Below are 25,257 nucleotides of genomic sequence, written 5' to 3'. Positions count from 1 at the left end.
TTTTTAAACACATAAATTAGCCAAAATAGCAGAGAAGACTCAGATGCTTGCAATTCTAAGAAGAGATGTAGAAAAGTACCCTTAGTCAAAAATATTTTTCCATCTCCTTTCAGTTCCGGGCACACAAGGATATACTTGTCAATATTCATAGCTAATGCAACTATGAAGCTGATGGTTTTGAAGCATGTTATTTTTCTGTCCTTAACTCACTGCCTTGGAATGAAACCTTAACTCCATAGCATGGCATGCAACTCCCTTCATTCTCAGTCTAACCTTCTCATCCTACAAGCTGCATCTCTTTCCTGCCCTCCTTCACTACCACCCCTTCCATCAATGTGACATACCTGTCACTCTTTATCTATCAGCTGCTATGAAATTTCATGCCCCTGGTCTTTACATATAATGCATTTCTTGTATATGCTTTCCCCATTTTTTTCATCTTAAAAATTTTTACTCATCTTTCGACTCAAAGTAGAAATGTCACATTGCCTTTCTTGCTGTGAAACTGTCAGCTGTCACTTCCTATGCTGTCAGTGCACTGACTTCCATCATCAGATTCTTCTCTGCTCTTCAAATTCTCAACCTCTAATTTGTCATTACAGTTAAAGAAGCAGGGATTAGCAGAGATGGAGTTCTGCCATGTTATCCAGGTCTTGAACTCCTGGGCTAAAGTCATCCTTCCACTTAGACCTCCCAAAGTGTTTGGATTATAAGTGTGAGCCACTGTGCTTGGCCTGATAATTGTTCATAAAGACTCGTGTGTAATTGTAACATATATTCCAACTGGTCAGTTAATTGTTTATATTCCTTGGATATTATTATACTTTAAAGAATAATTACGGTAATAGATATTATTTTTACATTCTCGTTCTTAGCCTAATTCAGACTTAATTTATATTCACAAATAAATACATTTCAGACAATGCTGGTTGATCGCATATATTCATAAAGGACACAATTTAATTTTTTTAAGGTACTGAAATCTATCTACTGGTTTTAATAATGGATCCATGAAGTGGTCCAAAATAGCAATATTATTTCTTTTACACAAATTCCGATTTTCTCATTTCTTTTTCAGGGGTCTTTCTTGAGAAAAGATTCAGTGTATTTCAAGTAATTTTGCCTTGATAGTATTAACTGTCGTAGTATTGTTATTTATATGTTAATAAAATTACACTTTTAAACTGAGGACAGAGATTATGACATGAACGCACCATAGGACACACCATATACTAAAGCAAAGACACCACTAACAATGGAGCTTTTGTTAGTAATTCATAAAACAGGTAGCAGATATAAAGCATTTATTTCATAGAACTGCCAAATTTTTTCTCATATTTATGAAGGCATTACACAAACTTCTTGTGTGTCAAAACCACTGTGTTACTAGATTTTTATTGGGGGAGGTTTTATAAAATGTTTGCTTACATCCAAGAAATAAGTTAAATTATAACCTGTGAACTTTGCTATTTGCAAATAAAATATATGTTAATATATATGCTATTAGTGAAAAAAAATGTGCTGATAGGCTAAATGGAAATGGTTAACTTCTAAAATGTAAGCTGTAAGTTTAATAATCAAAATTTTGTGGAAAAAAAAATGTGTTCTTGTCACATGACCAGCAAAAGTTAGGCACACAGATACTTTGAAGGGTGAGGGAGAATGGAATTTATTGGGTGAAAATGAAAAAAAACTCAGCAAAACAAGAGGGTTTTCTGTTAACAAGCCCCCATCTCACAGATTGAATCCCAGGTCCCCACCCGGCAACAGGAGAGTTCAGGCTCCTCCCCGCTGCAAACATAGGAATTTCCTAAGGTTCCACCCAGCCCACACAGTGAACAAGCTGGTGGGAGATTCTCCAGGGACCTTCCCCCTTTCTTCCTCCATCTATCAATAACATGTTTTTATATTCTGGAGTAAAAAAGTATGCGGAGTATTTATTCACTTATTCCTACTGCATAATAGATTTTTCACTGGGCAAATTTGGTTTAATACATAACATCCTAATTATTTTTGAGTACATTTCTTCCTATCCTGGTTTGTTGAGTTTTTATCATGGAAATGTGCTGATTTTTGTGAAATGTGTTTTCTCCATCTATTGATATGATCTTGTGATTTTTATTCTTTATTCTATTGACATAGCATATGTATTGCTTTAATCAAGATTTTTCTGTTGAACTATCCTTGCATCCTAGGTATAAATTCTATTTGGTCATGGTTTATGTACTGTTGGATTCAGTTTGCAGGTATTCTGATGAGGATTTTTGCATGTATATTTATAGGGATGTGGCCTCTAGTTTGTTTTGTTTTGGGGGTGTCTTTGTCTGGCTTTGGGGCAATGCAGGCTTCACAGAATGTGTTTGTTAGTGTTCTGTCTTCAATATGTGAAAGAACTTTTGAAAAATTAGCAAAATTCTTTAAGTGTTTGTGATGTGAACCCAAAATTTCTCAGACAAGTGTCAGTCTATTTAGAAAGTTTATTTTGTTAAGGTTAAGGACACACTCATAACACATCCTCAGAAGGTCCTGATGATATGTACCCAAGGTGGTCAGGGGTACAGCCTGCTTTTATACATTTTATGGAGACATAATACATCAATCATTACATGTAATATTTACATTGGTTCCATCTGGAAGTGTAGGACTACTCCAAGGCAGGGTTGGGGGCTTCCAAGACATAGGTAGGCTATAAACTTTTCTGACTAGCAATTGGCTAAAAGAATTATCAGTAGAAAGGAATGTCTGGGTTATGATAAGGGGTTGTGAAGACTTAGGTTTTATCATGTAGATGAAACCTCCAAGTAGCAGCCTTCAGAGAGAATAGATTGTAAATATTTATCAGACTTAAGGTCTATGTTGATGTTAATGCTGGAGGGGTGTAATGAGGTATGTCCAACTTTCTCTTCCATCATGGCCTCAACTCGATTTTCAGGTTAACTCTGAGTGCCTTGGCCAACAGGAGGGTTCTGTTCAGGTGGTTGGGAGCCTTAGAATTTTATTTCTGGTTTACAATGAGGGTGCACCAGTAAAGTCATCTCATCCTGGGCTTTTGTTATTGACACATAATTATACATATTTGTGGGTTATAATGTATGCTTTGATACTTCTATATGTTGTCTAATGAATGAATCAGGTAATTAGCATATTCATCACCTTAAACATTTATCATTACTTTGTTGTGAGACCATTCAAATCCTCTCTTCTAGCTATTCAAACTATGCAATGCATCATAGTTAGTTACAGTCACTCTACTGTGCAATAGAGTAGCAAAAGTTATTTCTCCTGTCTAACTGCAACATTGAACCCACTGACCAACCTCTCTCCATCTACCTCTCCCCACCAATCCTCTCCAGTCTCTGGTAACCACCATTTTCCTCTCAACATTTTTTTTTTATGAATATACATATGAGTCAGATAATGTGATATTTGTCTTTCTGTGTCTGGCTTATTCCTCTTAATGTAATGTCCTTCAGGCTCACCATGTTAAAGCTAATTAAAGGATTTTATTCTTTTTATGGTGGAATACCATTCCTTGGTGTTCCAACAAATGGAACACATTTCCATTTATTCCTTTATGCATTGTTGAGCATTTAGTTGATTCATTATTTTGGCTATTGTGAATAGTGCTACAATAACATGGAAGTGCAGATGTCTCTTTTATATATTGGTTTCATTTCCTTTGAATATATTCCAAGTAATGAGATTGCTGGATCATATGGTGAATCTATTTGTAATTCTTTGAGGGACTATCATACTGTTTTTCCTAATGGTTGTGTAAGCAGGGGAGGGAGCGGGCATCCCAAAGATGCTCCCACTTCCCTCCTCCCATGTGCCCAGGTCCTTGGCCTCTCTTACCCCAGGAATGGGGAAAGGAGCCCCCTAGGTGTGGTGAGCTTACCATTTGAATAAATATTGTGGACCCAAAGAGTTTAGCAGAGAGCAACTTATTAGGCAGAGAGAGTGAAAGAGAGAGCTAGCGAGCTCCCAGGCTGCAGTGGGAGAGGATCCAAGGAAGGAATCCGTTGGTAAGGAACATAGAGGTTTTAACCCTGGAGTTGTTCCCTCCCCATTCATGTTCTTGTCCAATGAGAGGAGTTCTTTCAAACTTCCTCTGGAGTGATTAATCTTTGACTCTGATACCGAATTGGCTACTTGGTCCACAACAGATCCCCCTCCACCCAGAGCTTTCAGCTGGCTTTTTGAACAAAGGAGCTTACCTGGATTTTCCACCTAGCTTACAAGCAGGAAAGTTAGACAAAGAACTTTTCCTTTGGGATGGGTTGTGGCTGGAGGCATGGCACTGGGAAGCTCCTACCTTTGAAATCATGCCCCTCATGGACAGAGGAAGAGATTTTTTCCTTTACACAGTCCTTCAGTTGTACTAATTTATGTTGCCATAAACAATTTGTAAGAGTTTCCCCTTTTTCACATACTAATCAGCATTTATTATTTTTCTATCTTTTTGATAATAGCTGTTCCAACTAGAGTGAGGTGATATCTCATTGTGGTTTTGATTTGCATTTCTCTGATGGATAGTGATGTTGAGAATTTATTCATATCTCTGTTTGCTCCTGGACTTTTCTTTGTTGGGAAGTTTGATTACTGTTCAGATTTCCTATTTCTTCATGATTTAGTCTTAGTAGGTTGCATATCATTACTTTTTATGTAAATTTAGATATGTATTTAATAATTTCTCAAATTTCAGAAACAGAAAATGTGTGATCTGTTATTGCCTAGATTATTTTACTATAAATTATCAACAATATTTGGTTCAAATAACTTAATAGTATAATTTGTCCGAGTAATGTTTATGAATAAATAAAGCAGCTTGAGCCGGGCGCGGTGGCTCAAGCCTGTAATCCCAGCACTTTGGGAGGCCGAGGCGGGTGGATCACGAGGTCAAGAGATCCAGACCATCCTGGTCAACACGGTGAAACCCCGTCTCTACTAAAAATACAAAAAATTAGCTGGGCATGGTAGCACGTGCCTGTAATCCCAGCTACTCAGGAGGCTGAGGCAGGAGAATTGCCTGAACCCAGGAGGCGGAGGTTGCGGTGAGCCGAGATAGCGCCATTGCACTCCAGCCTGGGTAACAAGAGCGAAACTCCGTCTCAAAAAAAATAAATAAATAAATAAATAAATAAATAAAGCAGCTTGAAGCAAACATTTCCTTTAAGACAAGAGAAAATAAGAAGGTGACATCGTATTTATTTATAAATTATGTATGGGGCTGTGCTAGATGTCTCACAGAAAGATGCCCATAAGTAAAATCCCTGCAAAATACATTTAGTTACATTTTTATAATATGTTAGGATTATATCATACTTCTCGATTTAAATCATCAACTTAAATGAAACAGAAATAAGTGAGGTTCAGATTTCATAAGGTGTTTAGGATAAAAACTTGTAAGTGAATAATTATTTCACTTCCGGGTGCTTTTGCAAGCTAATTGTTCAGTACTTGTCTTTTAAAATGTTTCTGTTGGTTAATTTTAGCATACTAGATTGAGAGCTAGCAGACTACTTGTGAATAATCAAGCAAAGAGGTACTACGCCCATAAAGGGAATACTTGGGCAATCAGATATATTTTACTATGGCAGCTATTATTAACGGCTTTAAAAAGCATCCCCAGGATCTGAAATAATTTTACACATAGTATTTTAGGGTTATTAAACGGTAGTAGAGCATGAATTTGTAAATCTACATCCTCATTGATTTGTATGCTAATTAATACTGTCTTCCTATGCATTTCTTTAGAAATTGAATATTATAGATTTAAGTCTAACTTCTACTGTCCATAGTAAAGGAGAAATACCATCTGTGAACCCCAAATATGAGGGACAGGTCTCAATTTAGGAAGTTTATTTTAACAAAGTTAATGGTGTTATTATACAGCCTCAGGAGGTTCTGACAACATGTGCTACAGGTGGTTGGGGCACAGCTTGGTTTTATACAGTTAGGGAGATAGGAGACATCAATCAATATATATGTAAGATGGACATTTGTTTCATCGGAAAGGTGGAACAGCTCAAAATGGGGAGGCGGCTTCCAGGTCACAGGTAGGTAAGAGACAAATAGTTGCATTCTTTTGAGTTTCTGACTAGCCTTTCCAAATGAGGAACTCATATATTCATTTAACTCAGTGAGCAGAGGAATGACTGAGTTCTGTCGTTTGTTCACAAGGAAATTCCTTATGCGTAAGGTACAAAGATTTTTTTCTTAGTAGCTATCATTTTTAGGAACAAAATGGGAGGCAGATTTGCACTAAGCAGTTCCCAGCTTGACTTTTCCCTTTGGCTTAGTGATTTGGGGGTCGCAAGATTTGTTTTCCTTTCACACATCTAATCCTATTAAAACACAAACAAATGATATCCTCCCTCTACTCAAAAACCACCATGGCTTCCTGTTTTATTCAGGAGAAAAGTCTACATGCACCTGTAAGCTGCCATTCACCTAGAACCACCGCTCCCATCTCAGTCCCTGCCCCAGCCATTCTGGCTTCCTTCCTGCATCTGAAACTTTGCACTCCCTATTTAGTCATCCTCAAATCTTCTTTCCCCAGATACTCCTTAACTTACCTCCAATCACTACCACTATCTTCAAACTTTTTTGCAAAAGGTTTCAGTGAGATCTTTTTGGTTACTTACTTAAATTGGATCCACAGTTTCTACCCTCACCAGTTGCAATATTCATCCTGCGCTGGATTCTAGGTCCCTTGCACTTTCACCTTCTCCAGTTGTAAATGATATTTATGTTTACTTTGTATATTATGTCTTTCCTGCTTCAGTAGGATTGATTGCGCTGAGGTCTTTTTTCCCGTTTTGTTCATGGATATATCAGTAAAGTTTTAACAATGTGTGGCACACACTAAACACTAAAAAATAGGTAGTGAGCAAACGGATAAGTAAATAAATGCAACACTGTACCTTACTATGATAAAATCTTCATGACTGTGATTAAAGGGGGAAGAACTATTTTATTAGGATTACACAATGTATTCAAATCATGTTAATAACATTTGTGATGTATAACTTATTTTGGGAGATTTCTATCATATTTCTCATTAATAAAATAATTATAGCAAGATGAGTATATCAAGTAACCTTCAGCAATTTTCAGTCATACTAACATTGTTACATCCTTTTTTCCTATAAAGTGTTGTCTTCAGCTATAGTATAGGCACTGATTAAGAAAGTTCTTAAGATAATACTTTTAGTTTACTATGTGTATTCATTGTTCTAAACTGTGAGGATGGGAACACAAGGGGCAGGCATGTTTTATATACTGCCAAATCACTTGCTTATCAACAAGTAGGATAATCTCTATTTATCCTGTTACCTGTTTATGTTCATTTTCTTATATTCTTTCTTGCCTTTTTATCCTGTTTATCTGTTTATTCATTTTCTTATATCTTGTTCTTATATTAGTAGCCATTTCTTAATATTTATTAAATAAAAATATTATTACTGATTTCTGCAGTATGCAATTTAAATCTATCCAACTTTCTGGAAATAGAGGTTAACAATTATAGTTGTTTAAATTTCATTTAGTATACTGCAATTTCTATACAAAATTGATTTCTATAGAAATGTAATTCTATGCAATTTCTATACAAAAATAGAAATTTCTGCTATATATGATCATTTATCAAGTATTTTTAACAAAATCTCCCTGCAAAGTAATATATTTCCAACACATTTCATACTGTGAAAATTTTCTTAAAGGACCTTTTCTATATTTTGTCCTCCAGACTATGATATTACATCATGTTTTTCCAATTGTGTTTTTAGGTTGTATTCAGTTGGAGGTCGTGATGGAAGTTCCTGTTTGAGTTCAATGGAATATTATGATCCTCATACAAATAAGTGGAACATGTGTGCTCCCATGTGTAAGAGGAGAGGGGGTGTTGGAGTGGCCACATGTGATGGTTTTCTTTATGCTGTAGGAGGTCATGATGCTCCTGCTTCAAATCACTGTTCCCGGCTACTCGATTATGTAGAAAGGTAAGACCCCAAGGACACTGCTACAGTGAAAGAGACAGTGTAAATCACACTGATGCCCGATTCAAGTTATTGGGAAAATTGCATTATTTAGGAAAGGTAAATTCAACACCTAGAGATTTTTTTAGCTCCTTTCTCAATCTCATTCTCACACACACACACACACACACACACACACACACACACCTGTACTTTCTTTTATTTTCTCATTTTTTCCTTGACTCCTCCCTTCAATTAATATTTATCTAAATCCTCACAATTTTTTTCACAAAAAAACAGCTTTGAAAAACATCCCCAGGATCTGAAATAATTTTACATAGTATTTTAGAGTTATTAAACAGCATTAATTTGTAAATCTACATTTTGATTGATTTATATGCTAAGTAATACTGTCTTCCTATGTATTTCAGAAATTGAAAATTATAGATTTAAGTCTACTTACATTAGATATACTGTCCATAGTAAAGGAGAAATGCCATCAGTGAACCCCAAATATGTGAGACTGGCCTCAATTTAGGACGTTTATTTTGCCGAAGTTAAGGGTCCTTTCATGACCCTTCCAGATTCATCCATATCCCTACAATGGACACAAACTCATATTTTTATGGCTGCTTAGTATTCCATGGTGTATATGTGCCACATTTTCTTTGTCCAGTCTATCACTGGTGGGTATTTGCGTTGGTTCCAGGTCTTTGCTATAACTTAAATAATCTTTAACTTTCTTCTTGTTATATTTTGAAAACATTAAAATGAAGTTTTGAGTAATTTATGAAACATGAATGTTAACTCTTTTAAAAATATTTCGCATTCTGTTTCTGTTTCTTCTGTTCTTGTTTGTTCTCCTACCCTTTCAAACTCTCAAAGATGAATTAAGTTCTTATTTTGTGACATACCATTTTTAACATAAGACAGACTGATTGGAGCTGTATTTTAAATAATCCTGGTGTATGAAGGAAATATAGGTTCTAACTCTTTCTAAAATTGACCAGGTGCACAGACGCTAGGGTGGGGTGACACCTTGGCTTCAGGCCTCGGAATACAATGCAGAGACTTCTGGCACAGCTATCTCTGAGTTCTGTTTTGGCTGTGCCTTACTTGGAACTATTATATGGTATGCAGTGACGACGGAACAGTCCTTAGTAAGATGCATGGTGACATTTCCTATCACATAGGATACATAATGATCTATGGAGAAATGAGGATAGAGAATATTTAAGTCAATTGGTTTATTAATTGGGATAAAATAATTCTGTAACAAATTAAAACTTTCAGTGGTTTAATACCATGATGCTTTTTTTCCTCCCTCATGCTACTACATGTAATTATCATGTAATATCCATGATATTAAAACTCTGGTAGTCAGACTAACACATAATCCAGAATATTGATCATTGCTGGTCTCCACGTCAAAAGGAAAAAGAGTAGTAAATTATTCACTAGTCCTTAAAGATTCCACCTGCAAGTAATATAATTTTCTTTTGTGCGTACTCAGTGACAAACCAGTGACATGGCCACTGAAAACTTCATGAGAGCAGGAGAGCAGTATCCCAACTTGTATCTGGGAGAAAAATTAAATGTTTAGTAGATAGCACTAATAGCAGAAAAAATTTCCTTTTTATATTAGGAAAACACATCCTTTATCCTGATGCCTGTAAGTGGTATAGATGGTGGAAAAAGGATATTCTTGTCATTTATGGTAACTTTTTCTAAGGATATGTAATTATTTTTACTGAGGATAAGTACATTGGCAAGAGATGGTTTTTGGTAAGCATGCTCTGTTCATATGAGATAAAATACAGAATCGATGTTTACCAATATTGCTCCTCTGTGAAATGGACTATAGCTTTACGGCTGTATACACATTGAGAAAGGCATTAAGTTCACTACATTTTCACTTTCATATTTTCCAGTTCACTGAAGTCAGGAACTACAGGTGTTACAATGAAGACAATGGCCAGAGTCTTAATAAATAGGTTTATACTTTTATACACACAAATATGCAATCATTTAAAATGTTGCTAAAACACTGGCAATGGACTCATTTACATTTTCTTTGCTAAATTCATGGGTAAATGAAGAGAGGAGATGAATATCATGAGCCTCTTACTTTTACCTTGAATATCTTATATAACTGCTGCTAATGAAATGATATTTCATCCAAATATTCTCATCCAACTCGACTGTATAATGTATTGAAATGTTGTTTGTGAACAGAGGCATAAATAATTCAGTCTAGGAATACGTTTATGTTGGAAAATTAGATTGAAATGACTATGGCTATTTTGAGTTATAGGAGTTCAGTGGATATGAGCCACTTAAGTAATGCAGAAGCACACAGCAGTATCATGATTCTTATCCTAGCTCATACTACCCGTCAGATTAACAGCACTTTCACACTTTTTATGACATATTTTCTCTATTTATGATTTCACATGTAACTCATCAGTAAATCAAGATACACAACAGTGCCTCTGTGGAACCATTTTGCAGATAGAATGTAAATATGTTTTTTAGTATATAATCATAGGCAAACATCATTAGGAAAAGCAAAAATAGTGTATACAATGCTATGTTTTGTAGTGAGATGGATAGATCACATTTTATTATATCACAATGATTTTAGATAGAAATGTAAACTATTATATAATGGCGATGTTAAGTACAATTATATAATACTTATCAAAAATTGTTTGCACTCAGGCTGTCTTGAGCACAAATAACACTAGCACCTCAAATCAGAGAAGGTAGAAGGCAGGGACTGCATGACAATGAGGACTCTAGATTAGTTTCTGAAACAGATGAAAACTAATTTTGCGACTGAGCCTTACCCTAGTAAGAACATCTTGGTGGACAAAATCAGTGTCCAAAATGTGCACTGACTTTCAGGAGAAGTTCGGCCCTGAAGATGTGATCAGTTAGAGAAAGAAAACTCATCCACTTAGCTATTTAGTCAGCCACTATTGTGTTGCATGTATTTTGCACTATGTTATACAGAGCTTACAGTATTAGAAGAACGAGACAAAACAGACCCTCCAAAACTGGAATCTAGGCAACAGATCAGAAAATATGCTCAAAGGCATCAGTCCCACTGCTGAGTAATAATAGATCAGAACCTCCTTTTCCCTTATATCTGCATCCCAGTAATGAGGCCTGGTGAAAGACAGGTGTCAACATAACGAGAACCTTCTATACTAGAATTTGTAATATACACTTCTGCATCTTCTAATTTGTTCTCCTTATAGTTGCCAAAGGGATCATTTCATAATGTAAATTTGACCAGGAAGAAAAATTGAGGTTTATTTCTTTGTACCAATTATTAACATTATAATTAAAATTCTTTTTACATCAGTTTTTTTTTCACTAAACTAGGTGCCACGTACCAGTATTGCCCAAAATAGCTTTCCACCCACCTCTACATTCTCGTGCTTGGTACAGTTCCTGTTACAGAATAGGCACTTAATGAGAATGTATTGAATCAATCAGACACTAAGAAAAATGAAACTCAATATTCCCACAAGGAAAACTATCTTGAGATAAGCTGTAAATAGGTTATACATAAATTGATAGAGAAATGATAGAAGATAAATGAATAGAAAAAATGATAGAGTAGAAGGATGGGTGGATGTTTAGATGGACTTATGGCATTTGAGCTGTCTGTTATGACCCATACTATCATAAGATTTGGTAGAGATTTGTTTGGTATTGCAAAGCCAGATTTTCATTTGCATCCTCTTGGCAGAATATTATTTCCATATATTTTAAGTCAAAAATTTTTGAGATAGGTAGGGCCTGAAGAGCTAAGCAATTGTTCAAATATTAACTGAAAAGTATATTCTTCTATCTTATCTAAACACTATTAACAAACGAGCATAAAAAGTTTTGATATATTATTTTGATATGCTTCTTCTCCCCTTCCCCCTTCCACTTCCTCCCCCAAACAGTTTCTCATTCAAGATATTATTGCTGGAGCCAGCTGCATGAGTGTAGCGTGAAAGAGCTAGCTGCTTTGTTGTTGTCATTGTTGTTCTGTTACTGTGCATTCATAATGTTTGCTATTGTCTAGCAAATTATGCTCAAATTTTGAATACGCTATGTTAATATGAGGATTGTATTAGTCCATTTTAACACATTATAAAGAACTACACAAGACTGGGTAAAAAGAAGAGAGGTATAATTGACTCATAGTTCCACATGACTGATGCTTCAGGAAACTTACAATCATGGCAAAGAGAGAAGCATACATGTCTTATATGGCAGCAGGCAAGCAAGAGTGCGCACAAAGGAGGAATTTGCCCAACACCTATAAAACCATCATGTCTCATGGAAACTCACTCACTGTCACAAGAACAGCATGGGGGAAATCACCCCCATGATCCAATCACCTCCCGCCAGCTTCCTCCTTCAGCACGTGGGGATTACAATTCAAAATGAAATTTGGGTGGGAACATAAAGCCTAACCATATCAAGCATTCTGTGCTAATCTAAGTACTTAGGGGCCCTGCTTCATGAGTAGATGCAGCAATTGTTAGCTGATACAACAGCTATACCAATTTGGATATGTGATTTGCTATTTCCCTTAACGGCTTATGAGGAGTGCCAGAGAAAGAGGTGACAGAATGAACTACTGTCCTTAGATTTGCTGCTCAGAATTCTTCCAGCATCATAATTCATCTGTATGTTTTCAGAAAGAAGAAGGATTTTATGGAAAGACAAATATTCATAAATAAATAAAACATGCATTATTCTATATAGATAGAAGGATATTGGCTGGGTTCATTGGCTCCTGCCTGTAATCCTGGCATTTGGAGAGGCTGAGGAAGGTGAACTGCTTGAGCTCAGGAGTTTGAAACTAGCCTGGACAGCATGGCAAAATCCTATCACTACTAACAAAAAATAAATTAGTTGTGGTAGCACATGCCTGGGGGCCCAGCTACTTGGGAGGCTGAGGTGGGAGGATCACTTGAGTCTGGGGAGGTAGAGGCTGCAGTAAGCCATCATCTGCCACTGCACTGCAGCCTGGGTGACAGAGTAAGACCCTGTCTCAGAAAACATATAAATAAAATAAAATAAAAATACATAATTTGGATTTATAGTGCTAATTATGGTTATCTGTGATATTGGTAGAGGAAATAAAAATATCTATTGCTCTTTCATTTTGAACTGTTAAATGGTATTCAATTTTTAAAGTTTCTTTTAAACTGGCATTCAGATTTCATGGTTATAATCCATGTTCTGCTGATGGACAATAGTTAAAATAATTTGTAAAGATCTATTGTGAAAACTGCATCTGAGAGGAGTCAAAGAGCTGTTTAGCTTGTCCTTGTTTTCTCTTTGTTCTGTCAACAACTCATTTCTCTTCTCCTCAACCTTGAAAAATGAATGTAATAAGTATGACGTAAGTCAAAATAATATAATTTTTCATTCATCTTTATACAGAAGGTGAAATCAAATTAACTTTAAAAATTTTGGTAGTGAAAATAAACAAGAGATATTGAGAGGGGAAGCAGAAATTTATTTTCCCCATCTTCCCTTCCTGATCTTTCTATGCCCATTATATTTTTAAGGGGAGGATTTAAAAAGTTGGGAGAATATCAATAAGTACATGAAAAAAGACTATACATTAAAAATAGACATTAAGCACATCATCAACCAGAGAGCCTGAAACACACTGAATATATTGAGACTTTTTTTCTAACATTGTGCTGATTGCTTTCTCATCTGTCTTGGGTTAAAATTAACAGTGAACTCAAAACCATTTCAAGGTTTTATAATTATTTGAGCTTCACTTTATGACTCAGAATATCATAAAATTTGGTAGAAATTTCATATCTACCAACAATATTGTCTATAAGGGTAACAATTATACCACTATTATTATTTATATTTTTTTTAGAAATTTGTTTGTTATAAACTAAAATATGAAAATTATTTTCATTTCAAACATATGATCTACACTAAAACTTCTAATTCTTAGAATTCTCTCAGGACAGAATCAGTTTGATAAAGCATATGTATATAAATCCAATGTGAGTTTATCCCAGAAAGACAGATTTGGTTTAACATTAAAGAGAGTAATAAATGTAACCTAATACAATGACAATTAAATATCTGAGTAAGTGAAAAAAATGAATAGTCAATATTCATAAAATCTCTCACCAAACTTAGAAAATAAACTAATTCTGTTAATTTGATGAGAATCTAAGAAAAGTTAATAGTCAAATATTGAAATATTTTGTGATTTTCATTAGAATGAGAAGAAAACAATGACTGCTAATACCATTTTTATTAGACATGTTAATAGAGCAACTAGCCAATGTTAGGCAATAAAAAGAAAGCAAATTGCCAACAATTGGAAAGGAATAAATAAAAATGTTAGTAATCAAGATTAAGTGATAAACATCTAATACTTTTATATGATTCGAACTAGAAACTGTTAAATTGAATTAATAAGATTGCTATATCCTCAGTCAATATAAAAAATTAATTGGGCTGGGTGTGATGGCTTATGCCCTTAATCCCAGCTCTTTGGGAAACCAAAGCAGAAGGATTGCTTGAGCCCAGGAGTTTGAGACCAGACTGGGTAACATATGAGATCTCATCTCATTAAAAATTTAAAAATAATAAAAATAAAAAATTAGCCAAGCATGGTGGCACGTTCCTACAGTCCCAGCTACTCTGGAGACTAAGGTGGGAGGTTTGCTTGAGCACCAGAGGCAGAAGTAGTGGTGAGTCGAGATTGCCCCACTGCCTGCGTGACAGACTGAGACCTTGTCTCAAAAATGAAAACAAAACAACAACAAAAAATCAAAAACAACAAACAAACAAAAATACATTTAATGCAGTCTTTAATTGAAATTTTTTCATGTAGTTTGTGGCTGTGTGTACATTGGAAATATGATTCTAAAATTTAAATAAAAGTGAAGAGTCCTATATTCCAAGACAACCTGGAAAAGCTATATATAAAGGCTTGTTATTAAATTACTTTAATTACACATTATAGTAACAATACAGTATAAGTAGACAAATGGAATAGATTTGTGTTCAGAAACAAAATCACACATATAAAGAATCTTGATGTTGATGGTATAGACTGTGTACTTGTGTTGGTGTGTGTCTATGTCGGCCTGCGTCTATCTGTGATGTTTTGGATTTATTAACTGCAGCACTAAAAATTAAATATTTATGTGCTGAGCAGCCTGTGCTTCAAGATGATCTGGATTTTCCAGCATTCAAGTAACACCTCATTTTCCATGTGTCATGTTGGCAGTGGACAAACTGCCCCAACCACAGTGTGCAAATTTACATAACATTGTGGGTAACATGAATATTCTCTGTGAAATATAAATTCCAGATCTTCAGTAACAACCTTCTTTATTTTCAGTAAACTTTAGGTATTTTTGTTTGTTCATTTGTTTTAGGAATCTATGGGTTAAAAATTGAACAGCAAAAAAAAAATTGGAGCAGGAAAACAAACTAAGAATGTATTTGCTGTGTTTGTCAGAAAATCCTTTCTCACAGTTTTATTTTATATTTATTGCTGCTGGATTCTTATCACCCTTTTTGTTTTTGTATCTCAACCTGCAACTGTGGGCCAAAGGCAAAGGTGTGGTTTCATCATTCATTCAGAGTACATTCATTAAAGGAGTCTTCAGGGTTTTGTTACTCAAAATATAAAATATCTGTATGTACTACGTGGTTATTAATTTTTATTAAAATTAATTTTTTGTTTAAATTTAATAATGTTTAGTCTTCTGACTTTGATCTCTTGAATTACTAGTCTCTCCCTTACTGTGTATCCTGAGCAGTGTCACTAAACGCAGTTGTGCTCATGTTATAATTATTTCCCCAAGTTTCAAAGACTATTTTTCTATTGAGTAAACTGAAAGTACCTTACCCAGGGCATCAAACATCCTATAAGCTAATCAAAACTTGTCTCTTGAGGCACACCACCTCCTCAAGTGTTTGACTCTCTTGATATTTAGTCATAATACTTACCTGTGTCCTCAAACCTGACCATGCCTTTAAAAAAAAAAAAAGAAAGAAAGAAACAAAACACCACCACCAACAACAAAATACTACAGTTATTTTGTACAGATTTTTCCCTTTTTTATAGCAAATTTAGGCTAGACTTTCAGAGCTGGTTTAAAGGAGACTTCACCTATAGAGTATTCCACAATTCTCCCAGATTTTTAATCATTTATTCTTCTTCATTACCATAGAAGTCTGCATATATTTGTTTTAAATACCCTAAATCTACTGTGGATAATAGTTATTTATATATCTGAGACTTCTTTGTAGAAAGACATCATGACATTTATTTTTGTTGAATGAATCTGCATTCATCTAGGGTCTGGGTGTGTTTTTAAAATACCTTAAAGTTTAGAAAGCTAGACATTATGGACATTCTAGAATACCTGTTCAAATGATTGAGCTTTTAAAGAAAAAAACCAGTTTCCTATTTCATGACAGACTTTTTAAAAATTAAAATTTTTATAGTAAAAGTTGATTGTTATTACAATATGTTATGTACTATTGTCATTGAATTCTAGATATGATCCCAAAACAGACACTTGGACCATGGTGGCTCCTTTGAGTATGCCCAGAGATGCTGTTGGGGTCTGTCTCCTTGGTGACAGATTATATGCTGTTGGTGGCTATGATGGACAGACATACCTCAACACCATGGAATCCTATGACCCACAAACTAATGAGTGGACACAGGTAAGATTGTCATCATCATAATTTACTTTAAGGATAAGAATTTATTTCATTTACTTTCTGTGGAGAAAGGGTATACAAACAGAAATCTAATCGAATTAACCTAAACCAAAAGTCATTGCTTTTGTCCAATGTTGTATTAATTTTGTAAAATGTTCATTAAATTATACACTTGTATACTTTTATTAATACCAATAAAATATATATTCAAAAGTGACATACATGCTTCATGAGATTTCCATTTTCCATAACAAGAAACAGAAACTGAATTTGAGTTACCTGAAGCAAAAAATAAAAAGTGTACTATATTGGTTTACCAAACCCTAACTTTGGTTATTTGGTTTTAGAACTAATATAAAGGCTGTAGAAATCAGCCTTCCTGCCATTCATTTTTGTTACTGTTAGGTTCATTTTTACGCATTGCAGAGAGAATTTTCCACCTGGTGGTACTGGTGGAAAGTTCAAGTAGTAATTCCCAAGTGGAAGGTCCACAGCCATTAACAGAAAATAACTTTTTCTAAATCCCAGTTCAATTAAAAGAATAAATGGGAAAGAGCTCTGCATAGCCCCCATGTAGTGAGTGCTCACTCCTTGTCAATCATTTTGTCCAGGAAGATAGAGTAAAATGATTTGTTAATCTTAGGTGAGGTATACTCACTGTAGTTAGAGACTCAGCATCATGCTAGAATGAAGCAGCTCTCATTCTAATCACATAACTAGAGGATGTGTGTTGGTGTGTTTGAGTGTTGACAGGAAGATGAGGCCAGGGCAACCTAATTATAGTGAAAAACATCTTAGCTGCATAGCTACTAAGGCTTGCTTATGATGGAGGGAATCCATAAATTCTGACTTGTATCTTTACATATTTGATTTCTCTTTACTTTCATTCTTCTCTAAATCTCCTCAATATTTCTTTTATTTCTCACTTTTACCAGAAATCTAAAAGTAATATACGATTCCAATAAATAGTTTCCACCTAGGAGTGCAGTGCAATTCTAAAGCCTTATTTAATTGAAGCGGAATAACAACTACATCTAGACATATTGCCTCAGTGGGTGGAAGGATCTGATTTTGGTCATAGAAATTGACTAAAATTTATCTAAAGAACTTGAACACTGATTAGAGTAAATTTGTTTTAAAGATACTTACTTTTCAAGAAACATGACTTCCTTGATTGGGCCAGTTTTGATGGTATGCACTCAGCAACAATATTTAGTCAGGGTAACTTTGAAGTACAAAACCAAATTTCTAATGGCTAGATTTAGGTACCTGCATTATGAGTTTCTTCTCTTCTAAAGGAAAACTCTTGACTTCAGCAAAAAAAAAAAAAAAAAAATGTAGATTTAGCCAAGTGAGAAAAAAGGAGGAATAGAGAAAACAAGGGGAAATATCAGGAGATCTAAGTCTTGTGATTTTCTACATTTTACTTTAAAGGCTACAAAAGGAGCTTTCTTATTCAAAGAGCACTGCATGTAAAAAAAAAAAAAAGTAATGATTGCTTTTCACATTATTGCACTAATATTTTGAAGGGTATGTTTAAACTCTGTACCTCTGTGAGTCCCTAGTGTTTCCAAAGCAAACCCTGCATGCATGAATTAATGATCGTTGATTTACTAAGGAAATGTACCAGTTAAATGGGTATTTTAAACGTTCCTATTAAAAAGAACATTAAATAAAGGAAGTTTATGTTTACATAAATGATGTAATATCATCATACATATATATAATAGCCATTATTCCTATCATTCCTCTAAAATTGAAATCAAAATAATGTATGTAGTAATAATAGGTAAAAGACACCTGTATTTTATTATACTTGTTTGAATCATATAGTATTTTACCAACGGCAGAGTGATATTTAAAATGTTTTATAACTTTATTTTAGTACAATAAACATTAATTTTAAAACTATTACTTTAAGATTTTGCTTCCATATCTTTTCATTATTTATATTTTTTAAGATTCTTGAGTGATGATCAGCAGACCCATATAAAATCCCTTTAAAAATGTTCATGATTCTAGCCTACTTGAAAGGTTTCCCATATTCGCTAAATTCCTGTCACTTCCACGCTATTTGTCCTATAAGTGGACTAAATTGGTTATCCCATATAATATTAGCAGCCACAAATGGCTGATTATTAGAATAAACAAGAAAACTTTATTAAAACATCCAAATAAATGGAAAAATACTCAGGTTAGCTTGAGTGGGAAATAATGGAAATAGATTAGGAATTGATTGCCAGATTTGTGCCTTGTTTTATGGAGAACACATACACACACCACATGTATAGATACGCATGTGTATCTTTGTGTGTTTTAAATAAATTTGACTTTTGTCATTTAACAGTGGGCTTACTTTTCGTGTTTGATTTGAAAAAATAATGCATGTGCTTCAAGATATAAAAAGAACTTCATCCAATTTCCCCTAGCCTACGTAAAATTTCCCTTCAATGTATTTTCTTGGTATACTGTCCTAGTGCTGTCAAGCTGCATTCATCTGTAGGTTGTAAGGAATCAAAGACAATGTGTCATTTATTATCTTATCTCCAAAGACTAGCATAGTTGCTGGCCGGGAGTAGGAGGTAATATGAATATTTCTCAAATAAATTGAGAACTATTGTTGCAACTAAGTGTACTTCATTGTGCATGCATTTCATTTATACACAATAGATACATAAAACATTGAAAATGAGTTCCAGAGAAGACTGGTGAAATATCTACATTCACCATTACTTTTATTTAATTGGTTCTGTGGCCAACTTTTCTAGGTTATCATATTACTCATGCTGAAAGGTACAACCTCTGGAGGGATAGTAAGGGCCGATTTTAAAACTATATATTAAATAAATTTGGACCAAGAGGAAAGAAGGAAAACTTTTCTTAAACATTTAAAATACACTTAAGAATAAAAATACCAAATGTTTAAATATGCATGATGAATTCTTTGATAAAGGAATAGCACTACAATAGAAATTAAGTGCATTTGGCAGATAAATCTTCTTCGAGGAAATGATATGCAGAATGAGGACTGACCAATGAGTAGTAGCTAACCAGATAAAAATATGAGAAGTGGCTTAGGGAACATCATTTCTAAGAGCCAGAGGAAGAATACGTGGTATGTCTCACTGAGCAAGAAATAGAATGGTTAAGTTCTGAGAGATAGACATGGTTTACATTATGTAACCTGAACTATGTGGAAGACTGAAGAAATGGATAGAATTAAACTTGGACATGTATTTAGAGGGCCTGATGATTCAGATTTAGGGTTGAGTGAGGTAAAAGAAGGGTCAAGATTTCTTGAATATCTTCAACAACTTAAGTGAAAATTCTTGAATGAATATCTTGAACAACTGGATGGAGAGGTGTGTCATTCACTGATGTAAGAAACACAAGGGGAATCTCACGTTTTGTTTTTTGAAAACACAAACATGTTTTGTTTTCACATGCACACATATACACATGCATATATAGAGACAGAGGTATAGATATAGATGCAGATGTAAAGTTAAGCTAGTCACTTTGTATGTAGTCTAGTACACAGTACTGAGTATTGAATGGGCATCAAAGAGCCTTTGGGAAAGTTTTCAAAAATACAATTACCCAATATTAATCCCATTTCCATTTAGTGATAGGGTTTGTGCACATACACAGTCATGCGATGCTTAAAAATGAAATGCAATCTGAGAAATTCATCCTTAGGCAATTTAATCATTGTGCACGTATCACAGAGCATACTTAGACCAACCTAGATGGTATGGCCTACTACACACTGGGTCTGCATCATATAGCCTATTACTCATAGGCTACAAATCTGTATGTTACTTTGATGAGTATTCAAAGTAGTTGTAACATAATGGTATTTGTGTATCTATACATATCTAAACATAGAAAAGGTACTGTGTACTAGAAAGTGCCCTGGGTGAGTCAGTGACTCAGTGATGAGTGAATGTGAGAGAACTGGACATTACTATACACTACTGCAGACTTTTAAAACACTCTATACTTAAGCTACACTAAATTTATTTTAAAATATTTTATACTAAATATGTTTACTGTAACTTTTTTTAACTTTTTAAACTTAAATATTTTTAACCTTTTTGACTCTTTTATAGTAATAGTTACCTTAAAGCACATTGTCCAGCTGTAAAATTTTTTTTCTTTTATATCCTTATTCTATGAACTTCTGTTTTCAAAAAAGCAGTACAACAGGTTTGTTTACACTAGTTTTGCCACAAACATGTGAGTAATGCCTTGTGCTTTGATGTTAAGAAGCCTATGACATCACCAGACAATATGAATTTTTTAGCTCCATTATTATCTAATAATCTTATGGGACTTACCATTGTATATGTGGTTCATTCATGACCAGAACATCAAGGATGAAAACAGTTATGCAGTGAATGTCCGTATTTTGTAAATGCTTCTAATATAAGTCTAATGTGAAACAATTCTTGAAAATCATTAAGAAAATAAAAGACAAAGGAAAGTCGATGCATTTTGGCATCAGGTAAACTTCAGTTTGCACACATTGTTGCTGTAAGATTAACATACTGTCTCCTGACACTCCATTCACTCATCTGTCCCATGGAGATAATAATACATGATGTGATTATGAAGATAACAGTGGTGACCTATAAAAATTATTCTTCACACAAATATATCATGAATATATGCACATGCTCCTTCCCTACTCTCATTTTATGCAATAGTTCTACAAGGAAGACAAGTGATGTTACATTAAATTAGCTTTTACAAATAATGCAGAAAAATAGGTATGTGGATTTTTTTAATCTGCAGTGGGATGATGGGTAACAATAAATAAATTCAAAAGAACTGGTAGAAAATAGAGGTAATTTTCATATTTAGAATGTAAGAATTTGTCCTTTTTCAATCAATAAGATAATGTATGTGATTTGAGGCTACTTTGCAGCTATTTTATTTCTTACATTTTAGATGCTTTCTTTTCACTTAGAAATAATATCATGTAATTTCTAGTCTACACTGATATTCTTAGAAAACTCTAATAAAAATCATGGATACCAAAACACTCAAATTGTCAAAATGTTGGTTTGTCTCCAAAGAATAAATTTTCATTACAAACTGTAAAAAAGTATTGTTTTAATATATTTCTAACCATTTTCATATTCAGTATTATTTAAAAAATACTCAGTTCTCATTTCAGTTTTTGTCATAAGTTGAAAATTTTTTAATAAGCCTATAGCAATTACAATGATGGCCTAGTTATGAAAAAAATATTGAATTTATTTTATTGTCTGTCTATAATGAATGAATAACACATTTAATTCAATACAATATCTGAAAAAACAACTTCAAAATGATTGAAGTGTAATAGCTTTTCATCTAAAATATACTCCACACTATCACTATGAAATATCATCACAAATGTGTCCATTCAAGTTCCAGAATAGATCTTTCCTGGAACCTTTTCTATAGCAGGTTAATTGCAGTAAAAATCATTAAATATTTGATTACCATTTTGAAAAATTACATAAAAGCTGCAGCCTTAAAATTTTTCAATATACATATCATTGTTTTTTTAAAAAATGCCACTTTCAGTGTTTTCATTTGTATTGTATGACTTCTGGCTAAAATGGGAAAACAAACACATTTATTTATGATTTTCATGTATATAATCTTTTAAAATATATTGCAATTTTTTATTTTTCTATGACAGCAACACTTAAGTTGTGTTTTGTCTTTTTTAACAGATGGCTTCCTTGAATATTGGAAGAGCAGGTGCCTGTGTGGTAGTCATCAAGCAACCTTGACTTGTCGATATTTTATTTGGAAAGATTTTACTTGCTGGAGTGGTTATTTTTATATTGTAAGGCAAGAATGAGAACTTCCAAGAAAAATCTTCAAGAACAAGGATGTCTGTAGCTTTACCTACTGATGTTGAAAGTGTTAGAATATCAAACAGAATAGTAGGAAACAAGAAAATGTTAAACTTATACAGGAACAATATCTGGCCATATGTCAGTTAGTTCAGGAATGGTTATTGGTAATTTGTTTTGTATTATAGCATACAATAACTGGAGTTACCAAAGGCTAGTTTTTTCTTGAGTAGTTGAAAGGAGAGACCAATATTCATGACAAAGATAATTTCATGACCACAACTCACTGAATTGTTTTATAGTCTATGGCAATATCCCAGAGATTGCCAAGAATAGAAGACAGAGTATTTCATCTGATAGGATCTGATTCGTTAACTGTTTTTCTAATCATATGTGGTCAAACCAGGAAGCAGAATTATGCTTTATTAAAACAAACCTGCTTCTGCCTCATTTTCCTAAGCTATGAGAATAATTAGAGAAACTGATTCATGCTTGTTTCTTGCATTCAGAAAACTGTCCTGCTAATAAAAGCTGCATATCTTATCAGATAATGGTTGAATTGTATTGCAACCATACTGGCAATCTGAAACTGGCAAACACAAAGGATTGTTTTCATTAGCCTTGCCATGTTGCTTTGCTTTTTTACACACTGAGCCAAAGATTCAGTAGAATTATTGGGCTTTTGCCTTATGTTGAGTTCAGTGTAAGCATGGAAGCTAGTTATTCTGAATGTTACATATATATATATATATATATATCCATTGCATGTTGAAGTCCTTTAGAATTTTGTTCTTAAACTTAGAATTCCAAGAAGTCCTTTAGAATTTTTTTCTTAAACTTAGAATTCCAAGAGAAAAATATATGATCAAGTTGGAGTGTTTATGATTATTGCTAGAAGGAAAGCAGACTTCAAATTCTCATCCCCCATTTTTCAAACTTCTTACATTGATCTGTACATTATTTTAACCCAAATGTTTGTAATTGTTTAAAACATAAAATGGAAACATTACACAACATCCTTAATAAATAGATCCATGTAAATTTTAAATACAGTTAATAAATGATCAAAAATTTGCATTTATCTGTGTATTTTTTAATAAATTTTAAATCAAATGTAAGGCTAAAGTCAACAAGGTATACTTTCAGAGACTTTCAACAAAATTGCCTCACTTTTCAAGTTTAAAGAAGTATGTATCTCCATAAAAACATAATATTAGGCTTACACCAAATATAATTTTAATTATCATTTCTTCTGTATTCACCCACTTGAGATGGTTATTAGTGCCCAGAAAACACACATTACTTAATAAGAGTGCTGAGAATATTGTAGGAACTAGAAGAGGCCAAAAAAACTTTTGTTTTTTAAATCAATGAAAACTCTGGAATTGACTTTTATTGTTGGGTACCCAAAAATATTTGAAATCTAACAACCAAGGAAACTATTAAGAAAGAGTTTGTCTCAAGGAAACATTATGAAATCTGAATTTTCTCTAAATGAACACGTGATCAAATTCATTAGACACAGTTCATTTCAGAAAAATGATGCCATTATAGCTATGGAATGGTAAGGTAATATCAATGATTATTTTTACATTGTGGTATAAAATGTGTAACATAAAATTTAGAGTCTTCCGTATTTCCGAGTGTACCATTCAGTAGTGGTAAGCATATCTGTATTTTTGTGCAACCAGCTGGTTTGCAAAACTGAACCTCTATGCTCATTAAACAACTCCCTATCTTCCTCTTCCTCCGGTCCCTGGCAACATTCTACTTTTATGTTTCTATGAATTTGATTACTGTAGAGATCACATGTAACTGGAATTATTCAGTAATTTTTGTGACTACTATATTTTACTTCACATAATGCCTCAAAGTTCATCTATGTTTTAGCATATGGCAGAATGTCCTGTTTTAAGGCTGAGCAAAATTCCACTGGATGTGTATACTATATTTTTTAATCCATTCATCTATGCATGGACACTAGTTGCTTTCACTTTTTTACTTTGTGAATAATGCTGCTACAAATATTGGTGTGCAAATATCTCTTCATGATCCTGCTTTTAATTTTTTTAACTATATATAACCAAAGTGGAATTGCTGAGTCATATGGTAATTCAAATTATTTTTGTTTTTTCTTAGGAAGTGGCCATACTGTTTTCCATAGTGGTCATACCATTTACATGCCCACTAACTGTGTGCAGAATATCCTTGTCAATACTTTTTTCCTTTGCTGAAAGTAGTCTTCATAATGGGTATAAGATGACAGCTACTGCCTTATGATTTTAATATTCATTTTCCCAATCATTGCTTGGTGGCTGTTTGTATATAATCTTTGGAGAAATGTCTGTTTGAGTCCTTTGCCAATTTTTTTTATTCTTCTATTTTATTTTAATAGGTTTTAGGGGAACAGCTGGTGTTTGGTTAATGAGTAAGTTCCTCAGTGGTGATTTGTGAGATTTTGGTGCACCCGCCACCCAAATGGTATGCACTGTACCCAATGTGTAGTATTTTATCCTTCACCCCCCTCCCATCCTTTCCCCCAATTCCCCAAAGTCCAATGTATTATTCTTTGTATCCTCATAGCTTAACTCCCACTTATGAGTGAGAATGTATGATGTTTGGTTTTCCATTAATGAGTTACTTCACTTAGAATAATGGTCTCCAATTGTATCCGTTGCTGCAAA

General features: G+C 33.9%; 1 protein-coding gene across 1 annotated transcript in view; it reads left to right on the top strand.

Annotated features, from left to right (window-relative positions):
- KLHL1 (kelch like family member 1) overlaps nt 1–23,385 on the top strand; it is a 428,234-nt gene extending 404,849 nt beyond the window's left edge. Inside the window, exons 9-11 of the mRNA XM_032277337.1 lie at nt 7,791–8,003; nt 16,550–16,721; nt 22,448–23,385. Of these exons, the coding sequence (XP_032133228.1) occupies nt 7,791–8,003; nt 16,550–16,721; nt 22,448–22,507 (445 nt within the window). The 3' untranslated portion in view covers nt 22,508–23,385. The remainder of the gene's footprint in view (nt 1–7,790; nt 8,004–16,549; nt 16,722–22,447) is intronic.
- The last annotated feature ends 1,872 nt before the right edge of the window (nt 23,386–25,257 follow it).

This window comes from Sapajus apella, unplaced genomic scaffold, assembly GCF_009761245.1.
Source record: "Sapajus apella isolate SASKATOON/1434 unplaced genomic scaffold, GSC_monkey_1.0 scaffold9, whole genome shotgun sequence".
In the NCBI taxonomy this organism is placed as follows: Eukaryota; Metazoa; Chordata; class Mammalia; order Primates; family Cebidae; genus Sapajus; species Sapajus apella.
Note: the sequence above shows the minus strand (reverse complement) of the source record. Positions and strands in the feature narration are given on the sequence as shown.